We start from the raw sequence: 16,191 nt of genomic DNA, 5'->3' as shown, positions 1-16,191 counted from the left end.
TTTGGGTAAATATAAGTAAAATGGAATTTTTTATCATTAACAAGGTCATAGAAAATTAATTGTTTTAAAGTTGGTAATTGGTTTTTAGATAGCTTTGAGTTATTGTGTCATATCAAACCCTTTTTTAAATAATAGAAACCATTCTTTAAAAAGTTTCCGCTCATAACGGGAAACAAATATGTTTATCTGGGTTCCATCTCAAAGTACCATCTAATTTTTCATTTTATAGGTGTTAAAGTTCATTAAAATTACTGGAAAATGATCATTTTCACTATTGTGGAAGATTTCGGAGGGGTTTTTTGAAAATATAATTAATTTTAATTAATTAATGGGGTTAAACCTCTGTTTCTCAGACCACGTCTATAACAGAGGCCACCCTCATCATTATTTTTAATCTTTATTTATTTGTTAAACTACATTGAGTATACAATTAATTTTATGATGTCGGTAAAGTCGGTTACTTCGTATACAAGCGACGACAGTGTGATCAATTTATCGCTCTATTAACTATTTTGTTCACACTACCGCTGTCTGGATTCGAACCCAAAATCTCCCAGCCAGTATTCAAAGCAAATAAAGACGCTTTATCATCTCGGCTCTTGTTGGTTTTTTGCGCTTTTAACTCCTTCCGATATTATGGAGGTTAAAACGGTGTACATTTATGTTTATGGCAACACGATCGCGACCTAATAATATTTATGAGATGTGACCATAATTGGTAACGTTTCATTCAAAAAATTTTATGTTCTTCAAACCGATTTTCAAATTACTCTTATTTTTGTATTTTGCAGCTAGTTATTTAAAAAATTAGAATTTTTTTAAATGTTAGGTTAAATTGAAGGACCTATATATCCTATAATCCTATCCTATAATCAGCAGTGTGGGTATTTAAAAAACAATCAAGATATTGATTGAAATAATTAATTTTTATTTATTAATGCCATTTTCTATGTCGTTGTTAAAATGTTATTCAAAAAAAGTTTTGTATCAAGATTATCTTTATATCATTAGTTAGTGTAGGTAATTTATTTTAGATGTGTTATTTATAAACATTGACTCACAAAATCGTCTATAAAATATTCATAATATTTTGTGTTAGATAATATTCTAAATTCATTCTCAAATACTTCCGTTTTTATACTATTATACTATTTTATACGTTAATTCAAAAAATATTTTTGTTTGTGTATATGTCAACGTTATATTGTAAAATCCGTCAGATTATAAACAGGTTAAAGAAAACCATTCCAACTAGCGCTAACTCAACAACTAATTAACGAAAATCAATTCAATGAATTTCCAAAAATCTCTTGTATGTGCTCACTCACGTCATTTAAGAAAAGTGTGTACAAAATTTCATACTTCTAGATCCAGCGGTTTCAGCTGGGGATTGATCGAAAAGTTAGTTTCCGTTCTTATATATAGATAGATTGTATACATGTATACATGTACTATTTTAGTAATATCACTTAGAATGGTTCAATTTTTGCGTTTATTTTGACTTAGAGTGTACGCTATTTTCATTAAACCTTCCTATGTTCGATTTTCAGAGCAATAAAATTTAGTCAAGACCACTGCGGGGCAGATTTTGACTTTGTTGTGCTCTGAGTGATTTTTAGCAAAAGAGATATGGTCCAAAGTGAGATGAATAATGTACTGTATGTATGTTACGAAGTGAGATGAATGATACACATTGAGTTGCGAGTATCGGCTTCTACCTGCAGAATTAAGTTAATCTAAAGAGTAACCATTGCCCACCAGTGGTCAAGCCACAGTTAATCACTTAAAATTGATGAATGCATTTTTATGAATTCCATTTGTACCCTCCAAAGATACAGATATGTAGTTATTAATTGGCGGTGATTCTTTCGCGAAAAAAGTCCATTTAAAATTTTTTTTTAAGGAACAATACACCAACAATAAGGTATATGTATCTATTATCGGACTAAATAGAGTACAATTGACATGGGAGCAATGTTATCAAAACATGTTAGGTCAGTATGCGTTCGCTCGCGTCGTATACATATTATTGCATGTGTGTCTGTGTAATGGTATTGGTATTAAATACTGCGTCGACAGAACCTCACAAACAACAACACACTGATATTCTGACGTACACAGACACACTCACAAAGTCACAAACACAACTAGTATATGACGTTGTATGCAAAATCAGCTGATATGTCCATCCCACCCAAGGTTTCTTTCATGTACTTGGTGTGTACGTTTATTGTTATCATCATCGCGACGTTCTACTACTACATAGACACAGACACATACGAACAGTCATAAGTCCAAGCTGGTAACACAATTTATAAATCGGAGTCAGCTCAGACTAGTCTAAACTATTCAGCCAGAGCCAGTAAATAAAGTGCACCTACACTCAATATTTACATAGTGATAGTCTAAGAACTCTCCATAATCATATTAAATATATATCTAGACTGCGTGTCGACTGTCGGCACTCAATATATAGTTGTCACTTACACAAGTGATAGGGGAAAGTGGATGACTACTGCTATGTATATTCCAATAGTCAGGCACAGTTCTTTTGCTCTCCGTGATAATAACTTTCCGATTAAGGTAGTTGTCTTTCTATGTATACGTATTAATACAATTACTATCAAAGGTTGATGATCGATTGACTGTCTCTAACTCGAGATAAATTTAATTAAAGTTCAAGAAAAAAATTGATGTTTAGAAATTTACAAAAAACTAGTGTCCGATTGATGGTCGATTTTGTGCAAGATTGCCTACAAGCTACTAATAATTTTGAAAGTATAAAATGTAGCTAATAACTTTGAAAGTCTTAACTTTTAGAAATATATTTAAATGACTTTTTTCGCTAGATATTAACGCTCTATTGATTTCCGTTATCATTTGAAACATACATTTTTCCACCCCTTAGAAGGGATGGTTACCATCCCCTGGGCAAAAGCACCACATATAACTTTTGATCTAGAGGATGAACAGAGCTTAATCCCAACTTTTCAGGTTAATCGGAGTTATAAGGAAGAATTTAGACGTTTTTGCTTCGTTTCCACGAGTATTAATAATATAAACGATTTTATAACTTTAATATTGACTGTATAATATAGAAAGGTAATTTAAACCATGATAAAAATATGAGAGGAATATAAAAAAAATACCTTGCAAATTTTTGCAAAACCGTCTTCGACTTCGTCGAACGTCTCCCGAAAAAACTAATTGTTCATTGATGTATTTGTTCGGAGTTAAAAAAATAATAACAAGAAGTGAAAATAAACAATTGACTGAGTTATTTGTTGAAATACTTTTAATAGAAACTGTTTAATATTAATCAGTGATTGTATCATTTTTTTATAAATTAGTTGAGTTTAAAAAAAATCACAATTATGCCGGCCTTTCGTTCGCGATTTATTTGGTTTTTGAAATATTGCAGAATACTACTAGTTGAAGCAACCAGCAAACTTTCAACTCTCTATCTTTTATAGTTTTGGAGAAAATGGACACCAAAGTTTTATCCAAATTTACGTTCTCACGGATAAACAGTGACGTTTACGAAAATATGTTTCAAACAAAAATTGTTTTATAAGAAACATTTTTTACATTTAAACTTTTGTTCTATCTCTAACGGCTTACAGGATGGCTCCTAATTAGCCTCACTTTTTACGTCTTGAGCACTCTATAAAAATTTCAGCTTGATATCTCAATTCGTTATAGTTATAGTGTGGACAAACAGACGAGCGGAAACCCGAAATAGACTAATCAAGTGATTTAATGAACACCAATTTTGTTCCTACCATCAATAGTTTTAAGCGTTACAAACTTGGGTCTTAACTTAGTATACCTTTATATATATTACATATACACAGGGTGTAAAAATTATTGACCGTTTGTTGAGATATAATAACGCAAAATTAAACAATTTTATTGTTGAACAGAAACAACTATACTTAGAATATTGTAGTTGAAAAGAAATAACTTTATTAACAGAATTTTAAACAAGTCATTTATACTGTACAAACAGTTGAGTGGTACCGTGTAGATAAAAATGATATATTATTTCACTACAAGCATATATAGGATGGACCATTTTAATGTATAATGATTAATAGCTCGTTTTGTAGTTAACCAATCAAAAAATAACTTAAACTTTTTAAACCACCGTTATATTTCCAAAAAGGAATGAAACATCAAAATATATATCGGCTTTTATCTTGTAAAATTTTATCATTATGTAAAAACTAATAACATGGCCTATATTTTTAAATAAATGAGTATTATTTTTAATATTAATAAAAAAAATGTTTTTATGAATAATTGAATAAAATTAATTTTTAATATTGAATTGTTACAGATATTTAGATCGTTACGAAAAAGTACATTATTTGGGTGAGGTTGTAGATCGAGCGAGTGAGGAAGATGATGAACATCGACATAAACGATGGTCCGCAAGGGCAATGCATTCGGTACCTCTATCATATAATTACCAACAACATAATATTGCCGGTAAGTTAATATTTAATTTTTTTTTATATTTGTTTATATTTTAGTACTGATATTTACGTGCAGCTTCACTCCGTGAACACAAGTTAAGAAGTTACACTAGGCCGAAACCGCTTATAAACGTGCAGGCAACATTTCATATTGCCTGCACGTTTTTTCTGCGATCATGATCTCTAACGGTTTACAAGATGGATCATTTTACATTTGATCGAATGAGCAAAAAATTCCATTATAAAACTAGTTAAAATCTCAGTTAATTTTGAAGCTGGAAAAGTTGAAAAAAAATTGTGCACAATTAAACCAGCTAGAACTTTTATTTGAACCTTTTTTTATTTGATGCATAGTTTTTTTTATAATTTGTAGAAACCTGATTAAAAATCCCCCAAATACCCTACAAAAAGAGGGTTAGGTACGCCCCTGGCGGTCGACTTTTTTTTTACAGTGTTTACAACCTAATAAACAACTGTGGAAAATTTCAAAGATGCATGAATTTTTTCTTTATTACCATGATCTTTTATTTAATTTTGTTTTGCTATATACTTTGCATCGTATTCCACCATAAATTGACCTACGTCAGAATAAACTTCCAAAATGTGAAAATGTACACCATTTATGTAAATTATAGACATAAAACCACTTAGAATTCAGCATTTACCGTGATTTTGCTAGGTAGCGTCAATAAACTACGTGGCTCAATTCCGGCATCTTTGGAATTCCTTCCTCCATCCATATACCATACCGCAGTCTTTACTATAACTCCGATAAAGAATAGCTGCTATAGAATGCTTTTCTTGTCGTTAGTGTACGTAAAGATGACAACAATACCCAATTGTAATAATAATTATGAGTTGAGTATGTTAATTTCAAAAAGAAACATGTTATACTTTTACTCACAATCAGTTCTATAACTGAGTGATTAGTTGAAGGTTTGTATTTCTATCTACTACCTCTCAACAGTCTCAACTCAACAACTGGTAACTTAACTACATACTACATAGTATAGTACATAGATACTTAACAAGTATCTAACTCCGACTCTGATCGGTGTAACTGTCAGTGTCTGGTCTGGCAATCACATTCCATTTTATACAAAATACAATTCACATAGGTACAAGCATAATAATGATAAAATGTAATACGCATGCGTATTATTACAAGTATATATATCATAACTAGAAATCTTTGCATAGATTGATGATAGTACAACTATAATCAAGAATTATAGGTATACATATTATCATGTTTTTTAATATGTAATTATTTTCTCCCATTGAATAAACAAATCAACTTCATACTGCTAATTTTCAATCCCATTGCAACTTAGGTCAATATTCAGTCGAATGCCTAGATCAATTTTTTGTATTATATGTCTGTTTCAGAATAATATTACGATTAAGATTGTTGTCTCGCTATGGGCATAGTGTCAGAAAATATGCTAAAAATTAAATTATTGAGCTTATCAAAATCCTAAAATGTAAAACTGTATAAATACTTTTTGGGTGCATTTTCTATCCAACCATTTCGGAACTATTCCGTCAGGGGACAAAACCTAGGATAGTGTTATTGGGCTACAAATGAAGAAAGCAATTACAATAATTAAACATATTTTAAGCAATTATTTCTGGTTTGGAGTTTAAGCCTACTGGCCTATCTATGACAATTAAAGGAATAAAGAAAAAACAAAAAATTTATCACTTATATATAAAAACTGTAAAATGCACTCATTGCACTTTGATTTTGGGGAGGGGGGGGATTTAGTTATGATAAGATTACAAATATATCGTCTCGTGGGCTTGAATTATTTCCTAAATTTCAAGTTTGATACAGAAAATATCTCAAACACTTTTTTTTAAACTTAAGGCCTACTGATATTTTGATTAGCATGTTATTATTACCATTAATAAACATTTTTTTTTTTTTTCAGAATCCATGCGATCTCATAACGGATTATCTGCAGATTTATATAGACCGAATGATTATGAACGACTATTGTTATGCCTGCTGAGTCCGTTGCCTAATGAGCAAGATTTTGCGATCAACACTTGTACATTGCTCTCTAATGAAGGAAAACATCATCTGAAACTTGAAAAATGCCCGCGTTTAATTGATTATCTTCTGGCGCATGCTGGTGTTTTCAACCATCGTAAGTATGATTTAATTTTTAAAATAATAGACTTTTATACCCGTTTTTTACGATAATCAAACATAGCCACCAAAAAATTGATATTAGTTGTGATAAAAACCCCGTATGACATAAAATTTTGATAATCTACAATTACTATGAAAGCCATCAACAAATTTATAATTAATGGATATTATTTCTTGTATATGTTATATCATGGCGCCTAGTGTTTTTTGGTCACGTGGTATATAGATTAAAAATTACGACAATTTTAATATAATAAAACAATAATGTGCTTTTATTACTCAAAATCAGAATATTTTAGTGTATTTCTACATAAATTTTAATTTTTCACAAATTTCATAATTTATTTTTCACTACCGAAAGTAAGTACCGTATTTCGTAAGGAATTCATATTTTGTGTTTGGTCGATGATTTAGGGTCACCTTGTATATAACCTTATAGGCACCTTTATCAGAAAATAATGTAAATTAAATCCTTTTTCTTTAGGAAATGACACTTCAATAATTTATTGTTAATTAGCAATGTCTTTTATACGTTTTTTTTCTGTATTCTAGATTCACTTCGACCATTATTCCAACATGTATACAGTAAAGTTCGAAAACAACCATTAACATCATTTTGGCATGATTCTATAGTACATGAACAATTTGTGGATTTAACAAATGAATCAAAATTTATAAAACGGAAAACAGTGCTACCAGTATTAAATACATTCTCGAAGAAAGATAAAAACCAAACCGGAATTAAGAAAGAAGAAACAAAGACATCATCATCATCATCACCTTCATCCAGTGGTAAAAAGAATGCAATTATAAACAATGAAGTACAATCGAATACATCAAAATCAACACAAAATGACTTGAGCGAAGCATCATGTTCAACGAGTGAAATTCCTTCAAAAGATATTATTAGTTCAGTGAGTGATAGTGGTAATAGATTAAGTGATGATAAAAACAATGAAAATATTGATGAAACCGTTCCATCTAAACCTTCATCATCAAAACATAGTGATGTTTTAGCGGTTCAATCAAGTACAATTGATACTAGTGACGATGATTTATTTGCACCAGAAGAGTGTTACGAAGGAAAACAAAAATTTAAATTAAAACTAGAACCTGGTGATCGTGATTTGTTTTGTGTTGGTCGAACTTTAGGTACACAAGAATATGTTGGCCAAAGAGTGTTACAAATAGCAAATATATTAAGAAATCTCAGTTTTACCGAGGACAATATTACAGTGTTAGCGAATAATATTACTTTTATACGATTTTTATTGCTATGTACGAACTCACGATGGAATACGCTGCATCAATATGGTTTTGATATGTTATCAAATGTTGCCACTGAAATAGCATTGAAAGATCCTATACGTGATCGATTATCGGAATGTTTGTTATTGACAATTACACAAGGGTTATCGTGTGATGATCGTTTTGTCGTTATATCTGCGTTAGACGTATTAAATAAATTGAGTCAGAATGAAGCAAATGAAGATGTTCTTCTACGATATTTGGAACGAAGTGTAAGATTCATTTTATTTATCTTATTTTCTTTCTTTTAAAGTATTATCACAAGTTTTCCAATAATTTTATTAGAAAGACTTAAAAAGTGTTATTTTATTTAGTTTATACAAACTTCCACAATCGTAGTAGCAATTGAATTAGTAGCCCAGATTTTTAATTTACAGAGTATTTTAAAAAAAACTCTAGTAGGTGTTATAGTACACTCAGACACGTATTTTGGTATAAAAAATCTGTGTCCGAAAACACTCCACCTTCTTGAAACTAAAAGCGTCTAAACCTTTATAATTTCAAGTTTTGCTGTCTCTTAAGCACCCTGTACCCTGCCACACTTCGCTGTGGCATATTATGATTGCATTGAAATAGATAAGAAGATTAACGCCTAGTAAATATTATAAAATTTGATAAACCCCCGTTAAAAGAGATAGCAACTTTTCAACTGCTGAACTGATTTTCATGTAACTTGCACTCCCTTCGCCCCATATTCCCTTACGTCGGTGTTTAGAGTTTTGTATTGTACACGCCATCTCCATTTTTTTGATATCCCACTTCGAAAATATTCGATTCTTCTAAAAAAACATTCTAAAGTGGATGTTTTCATTTTTACAAAATAAAATTCTTGGAAGACCAAATTGATTCATTCTAATATAAGTCGCGGAAAAGAAACACTAAAATCAATCAAAGTACGAAAATTTTAAACAGCAAGACGGAATACGGGCTTCTGCATTCAATTCGTTAAAGCGTCAGAAAATTTTGTGACCTGAATTGATTTATAGAAATTAAAAATATGCAATTTGCATAAATAATATGCATTTCATAATTGCATTTTAAATTGATCCTAAATATACTAAATTCACAATTATACACTCTTACGATATTTCTAGCGCGTAATAAATTTTAAATGAGAGTGGGTACACTTCCCTTCAGATAAAACCACGAAACCAACACTAAATTTTTTTGTTTCTTTGTTAAAGGAACGCCGTTAAATTATAAAACGTTTATATTTTATAAAAAGCTAGTTGAAAGTTTATGACCAAATATTCCAAAACCATTTATTCCACTTTACCCGAGTTGCAATTCTACACAATAAACTATCATATCAGAATTTTCATTTTAAAATGTCCTAAGGATACTTGGGTTTCTAATTAAGTCAGAAGAGTAATTCTATTAGATAATTCGTTCTGATGATGACTGCATTGTAATCGAAATACATATTTATAATACACAAATTTATCCAGACATGTAAGAAATTAAAATAGAATAAAATGTAAGATAATAGAGTGCTGTATGTAAGAAATTGAGACTGCTACATGTAAGAAATAGAGACTGAGAGGGTGAAAAGTCATTTCCCTGTCTAAATCTATGACTAGGTAACTTTGTAACCTGTATTGCTCACAGAGGACCCCTTGGTCTAGATTCTACGGACTCATTTGCGGCATCCCTATTATTTTTATTATTATTATTTCTATAGCTAGTTTGCTGCATCTAAATAAATGTACCTTAACTTCCATAAAAAAAACTTCGCCAAATCATACAGATTGTTAATTATCATTATTCTTTTTATTTCAGGTGTATGAGCAAGTTTGTACGTTTTTGACAATTCAAGACATCATGTTGCTAATTTATACGCTGGAGTGTTTATATGCATTAACATCACTTGGTGAGAGAGCATGTAATCACATCAGCAAGGTGACCGGTATATACGATATTTTAGTATCATTAATTACTGTGGAAGCACAATCATACGGCCCAAAAGCGTGTATTGGAATGAAAGTCGTAGAAACAGTACCACCTGGAGCTGCTACATTAGCAGCATCACAACCTCCTACGACATCAATTGCCATTACCACGTCATCGGTGCAAACTTCATTATCTACAAGTATTTCAACCAGTAACAGTCTTGCTAATACCATGGTAACGCCTGCATTACCAATGCCATCACCAAATGTTGCTACTCCAATTTTCACAAGTATATCAATCAGTTCTCCAATTGCAACACCGGTCGCAACAACAGTAGCACCAAAAACAACTACGACTAATACAGTACCATCAACAAATGTACGAAATACACCGACACCTACTCCGTTAAGTTCTGTACCTGCGTCGTCGCCACCATTATTGATATCACAACCACCTGTCAGTTTACCACAACCAGTGGCGCCACAGCCGCAACCTGCTAAAATACAAATACAACCAATTAATCATAATGTCCAACAACAACATGCACATCAGCAAGCCATTCAAGAAAATGAGCAATTTGCTCTTGCTTGGCTTCGTGCTAATTTTGAACCAGATTTAAAGGGTCGCATTGAACAACAAGAATTGTATAGAAATTATTTAAATTCCTGTTCAAAAATTGGTAGAAAAGGTGTAATTGCTCCTTTACATTTTCCACGATGCGTAAGGTATGTCTATCGTTTTTCAATATCACCACGAATAATAAATTCAAGGAGTCCGAACCGTTATTGTTTTTTCCATAGTATAAATATAAATTCATTCTGTATATTTTTCAGATCGACTTTTGGAGGAACAGTTGGGCCAAATCTATGTAAAGTCGATAATCAACAGTATTATGAAGGAATTAAGATACGAGCACAACCATTAACCATAAATTGTCAAACAACGGTACAGCAACAAACTATCACACTCACACAACCAAGTTCACCTCGGCCGTCAACTCCAAAAAATACAAATAGGCGTAATGCTAATACGAAAATTCAAAATACAACAACTCAAGTTGTTCAACCAAATGTCATGTCCCCAACAACCTCGGATAGCTCTGCCACTGCTAATGATTTAATGACAACTCCACCACCTTCACCTGCTTCTCCTATTTTAAAAGCACAACTAAGTGCGCCTTTTAAGAAGGAAACAACTACCGTTATTAAAATGGAACCAGCTAAGAGTCAGGTAATTATTATTTTTATTTAATCTTTTAAAATTTCAATTTTGTATACAATTCAAAATTAAAACTGAGTTAACTTTGCTTTTTTAGTAACTTTATGTAACTACGCCTCCGTTATATCTGACTTCTAGATAAATAACTAGTTAGATATTTCTAGCTTAAAAACTATCATTCCTATTTTATATTCTTAGACCTTATTTTCAAAAAACTTTAAAAGCGTAGGCTTGCGGCCACATGTACCGTGCTGTCCAAATTTTGTGATTTCTAATCAGTTCTTTCTTTTCAATATTATGTCAGTATTCCATTATGTATTAGTAAATCAGATTCTGGAGATAATTAAGTATACAAAATATGAGGAACGAGATCTGTTATTCGTTTACTTGAGACCCTCCGGAAAGCAATATCTATGTTACCCAAATGAAAATTGCCGCAGTTACCTACACCACTTTTTGGAGAGTTAGATCAAAATGTTACAACAGATCGATATAAAATTTGTATACGCAATGTTTGCACTTAAAGAATTTTGCCAAATTTATTGCCATAGAGATTATACCATAGAGCTGCAAAGTCGCCGCCTAAACGGTTGATCGCAATAGAGAGAGGTCAATATAAGATATAATTTAACATTTTGAAAAACAAGTGACAATCCTCACTTTTCAAACTAAAATTATAAGAAAATTACATTTATGTATCCATTTTGTCATATAATATTTATTGACATTTATAACTTTTAAAAAATACAAAATGAAAATTGTAAAAATCTTCGAATTAGAGGCCGCTGAAGTGGGGACTACAAAAAAACACGGCACCCTGGTTGATTCCAACCCTTGTCCCTTGTAGTGATCTAAATTTAAAAATTTTTTAAAACTTCTTAATTAGTAAAGAGTCGTGTCGTTATCATCTGAAACTCATTTTAAAAAAATTCATTTTTACTCCCTTTTTTGACCTTTTCGAATTTTATTTTTAAAATACTTTAAATTGATTTTATTTTTAAATCCGAGGTTCAGACGATAGAGAGATTTATAAGGAAGATTCCCATCAAATTTCATAGAAATTGGTCGAGTAGAATTTGAGATATAATGTCAACCACCTCCAAAAATGTTATTTCAAGAAAAACGCATTTTAAGTTTTAAAGTATACATATAAGAAACCATACATTGTGCTTTCTTCTACTTCATATGCAATGTCTTGCAAAGTTATTTCTGCTAACCGACCTGTTTTACTTTCTTTTGAAGCATCAGAAGGTCGAAGTACAGAGTATTTTAAGGCTTGTCTAACATTTAAAAATATGCACACAAAAAATCGATTTCTTCAAATTTTTGACCAGAATACTATTTTAAATAAACTAATTAAATTGGATTGACGAAGTTCTAGAACAACAAATAGAATAAATTCATTATTTTAATTTCAGGTATCTGCCCATCCACATCTGAGTCAAGCATTGTTGGGTGCATCAACTGGTGGAACATCAACAATGGCCAGCAATGGTGGAAATTTGAATCAATTAACGAATGTTGTTGTAACCAGCAAAGAACCAACTATAAATAATACATCAAATCTACCGAACTCAATACCACCAAATAGTTCATCATTGATAAAGAGTTTGTTAGCAACAAAGGTAACAAATGAATGCATGACAATGCCAATGAGCATGAGAACAGCGAGTGTTGTAACAACAGAGTGTCCATCTGCGTCGCACGTTGTTGCATCTGTAGTTAATACGCAGGTATATTTACTAATACTCTAACTCCAAACAAATTGTAAGATTCAGCCGTTTATTTTGATAATGGTGTGAACTTGTTTTTCAAATTTCACAATCCTTAATAAAATTCTTAAGAAAAAATCATGAAATTCATATAAAATTAAAAAAAATCTTTTTTGTCTCAAGCATTACGAATTTTGTACAAAAAGCTATCGTCCCAGACTATAACGCATTTAGCTCTCTAGTTAACTTAAAACGGAAAAATGAACTATACCATTATGAAAATAGACAGCTATTTGTTGTAGTATTTAATCCTAGTTACACAATAATGCCATTTTATCTCAAAATTGCTTTTGCATTTTAATATTTTGATTTAATGTTTATAGTCTACATGACCATGCTGAAAATTTTCGGGTGAAATGACAAATCAGGAATCATGTTGAAAAAAATGCTCCTATATATAACTATCTTGGTTTTGCTCCATTTTCACACGAATACGAATTTCAGAATTCCATTCTTTTAAGAGTAAATCGCTCTTCAAAGACGATTTGCCTGACTTTTTAGGTTTTGTACCTGTTTGTATCGAAATTTTTTCAATGTTTTAAATCTTACTTAGATTTTATTTTCGCTCTCGATTTTAGAGCGATTTGCTATTTCGGATCGGAAAGAGGATCGATTAGGTACTCTACCAAGTTTTTTAGTTTTTTTTCCTGTTTGTATCGAAATAGTTTCGATCTTTTAAGATCTTACTCACATTTTCTTCCGCGATTTAACCTTCTCAACCCATACTTGAGGTTAATTTTGATTATTTTTAAATTCTTATTACTTTTTTATAATTGTACCATCATTGGATAATTAAATAATTTCGTTTTAAAATTAAAATATTTATAGTCTCTAATTTTGTAGCCATAATATTTTGTAATTAGACTAGAAGTTGTGTGATTTAACAATTCGCATGTTTGCCACCGTTGTATACAAATTTTTAAAATGTTTTTAAATTAACAAATTTTAACAATTAATAATCTAAATAGATAATTAAATAGGTATATTCATTAAATATTTCAGAATTTTTAGAACTAGACCCCTCCCTCTAAAAAAGTTCGAATAATTTAAAAAATAACCACAAATTTTTTTCTGTAATTCCAATTATTGGATTTTTTATAACTTAAATTACCTAGTAAAACAATTTTATAATTTGACAACAAAAATTAGGATTTCGTGTATATTTTTTAGGTTACACAACGCCAACAACGAATGGCTCAACAAAATATATCATCACAACCTGTAATACAATCAGTGAAAACCGTTAAATACACAAAAACATCTGAATCACCAAACAATTGTCGAATAAATGGTGCACAAATCAAAACCGAATTATCTGATTCAGTAGTAACATCTTCATCTCATTTAATAGCACCTATAAATCCAATCGAATTCGGAAGTCCAACTGTAATAAATGCTAGACGAAATTCACAACAAGTTCCACCACCGTTAGCTCCGCTAAGTTCCGGAAATGTAAAACATATAAAAACATCAACCTCACCTCGATTAGATATAGAAGATTCAAATTCAATTGGTAATATTTCAATTGCATCGAATAGCGGTTTAGGAAATGTTCAAATGAATGTGATTGAAGATGGTGATAATTCGTTAACAAGTTTCGAGGGTATTTTATTAAATGGGGTACCACCGACATCAATAGATATTGATGCTTCCGAAGATAATTCAAACATATCGATGGTTAAACCAAAAACACAAAGTTTAATGTTAGCTGACTTATTAGAGAAAAAAATTGAAAAGAAGGATCCACCGCTTATGAACGGTGTGTTAAGGATAGGTGATAAAGGTTTAGAATTAGTAGAAAATCATATAGAGAAAGTATTAATGTCGAAAGAAAGTAGTATTATAAATAAAATACAAGACAATGAAAGTAAAGGGGTTTCAGTAATTGTTGATAGTAACGAATTAAATCGAACAGCAGTTCTTGTCACAACAACTCAACAAGATTTATCTATGCAAGTCGATTCATCAAATAATATACAATCACCATTAAAACGACCGGCAACCGATGAACCAGAAGATGTTCAAGTAAAACGACCACATTTATCGTCTGTCATAGTATCGAATACAAGTATTAACGGTAATGTAACCACTCCTGTAGATAATATAAACACGGATACTGTTGATTCTTCGAATGGAGACGATGGTGAAGTTGGAAGTGTATCTTCAACAGCGGCAAATTTATATGCTGCGTTAGCAGCTGATGTACTTGACGAAGAAGATATGGAAGAAGAAATTCCTCAACCAACGTTACCACCACAGCCGGCCCCTATTCAACAACAACCACAAGCTCAATTTACACAAATTATGCAGAATAAAATTATAACTTCCCCGTCGCCGACACCTCAGCAACCGCCGCAACAACTAATTGTACATACTGGTAATCGACAAATAATTGTCTCACAACCGCAGGTGATAACATCGGGTGGACCACCTCAAATGATATTTACAGCTGGTGGACAATTTATTCAACAGGGAACAGCTGGAACTGCAACAATAAAAACTCCACAAGGACATCAAATGCCTGTACTAGTCCAAACAAATCAAACTTTACAAAATAATCAACAACGAATGGTGTTTTCACAGATGCCTCAAAGTGTTCAATTTGTTGGTGCTCAAGGTAACTAATATTTTATTTATACAATACAACTTATTTATTGATCCAATTAATCATATCAAATTTTGATTGCGTAAAGATTTCCATTTAGTTTAATTTTGCGGAAACATATTCGTTCGAGAGCATTTCAGGATATTGCGGTAACAAAAGTGTTTATCTCCATGATCTCAGATTCTTATTACTCTCAGACTAATGAGGGTTATAAAAAAATTGTAGATCACTTAATAAGTCCATTTTTGTTTGTCCGTTCACCCGGTACACGATAACTCAAAAACGAAAGAGATATCGATAATAAGTAGTTATTAGTAAATAACGATTTCAAAACTTGCATTTAAGCAGAGCAACTTTTTAATAAATTAGTTCAGCTAATTCGATTGATTTTTAACCATTTGAATCTTAGTAGAGTGTTGTAAATAGGTACCAAACTGCCTCGCCCATAATGAAGTAAATTCCTATTGATTTAATCAAAGAATGTCTTAAATCTTTGATGGAATTATTGTACATTTAACCGGCTAAATGGCTGAGCGAGTAAAGGTGCAATCGCCTTTAACCCTTTGACTACTTAGACTAGGAGGTTGCGTGTTCGAATCCAGGCAGCGACAGTATGATCAATTGCAATTAATGAGGCGGTAAATTGATCAAGTGTCATCGCTTGGATAAGAACGAGGTAACCGACTCCACCCACATAATAAAGATTAAAAATAATGATGTGGGTGGCCTCTGTTATAGACTTATGTCTAAGGAATAGAGGTT

At 31.4% G+C, this 16,191-nt stretch overlaps 1 protein-coding gene across 3 annotated transcripts in view; it reads left to right on the top strand.

Moving 5' to 3' along the window:
• Positions 1-16,191, top strand: part of LOC123299256 (AT-rich interactive domain-containing protein 2) — a 48,346-nt gene that overhangs the window by 24,536 nt on the left and 7,619 nt on the right. For 2 of the 3 annotated variants that reach the window (XM_044881587.1, XM_044881589.1), the window contains exons 4-10: positions 4,340-4,491; positions 6,413-6,631; positions 7,189-8,156; positions 9,724-10,559; positions 10,668-11,064; positions 12,471-12,785; positions 13,995-15,441. In XM_044881587.1, the coding sequence (XP_044737522.1) occupies positions 4,340-4,491; positions 6,413-6,631; positions 7,189-8,156; positions 9,724-10,559; positions 10,668-11,064; positions 12,471-12,785; positions 13,995-15,441 (4,334 nt within the window). The remainder of the gene's footprint in view (positions 1-4,339; positions 4,492-6,412; positions 6,632-7,188; positions 8,157-9,723; positions 10,560-10,667; positions 11,065-12,470; positions 12,786-13,994; positions 15,442-16,191) is intronic. The other variant, XM_044881590.1, reaches the window with a different exon arrangement.

This window comes from Chrysoperla carnea, chromosome 4, assembly GCF_905475395.1.
Source record: "Chrysoperla carnea chromosome 4, inChrCarn1.1, whole genome shotgun sequence".
In the NCBI taxonomy this organism is placed as follows: domain Eukaryota; kingdom Metazoa; phylum Arthropoda; class Insecta; order Neuroptera; family Chrysopidae; genus Chrysoperla; species Chrysoperla carnea.
This window is presented reverse-complemented; position numbering and strand designations above follow the sequence as displayed.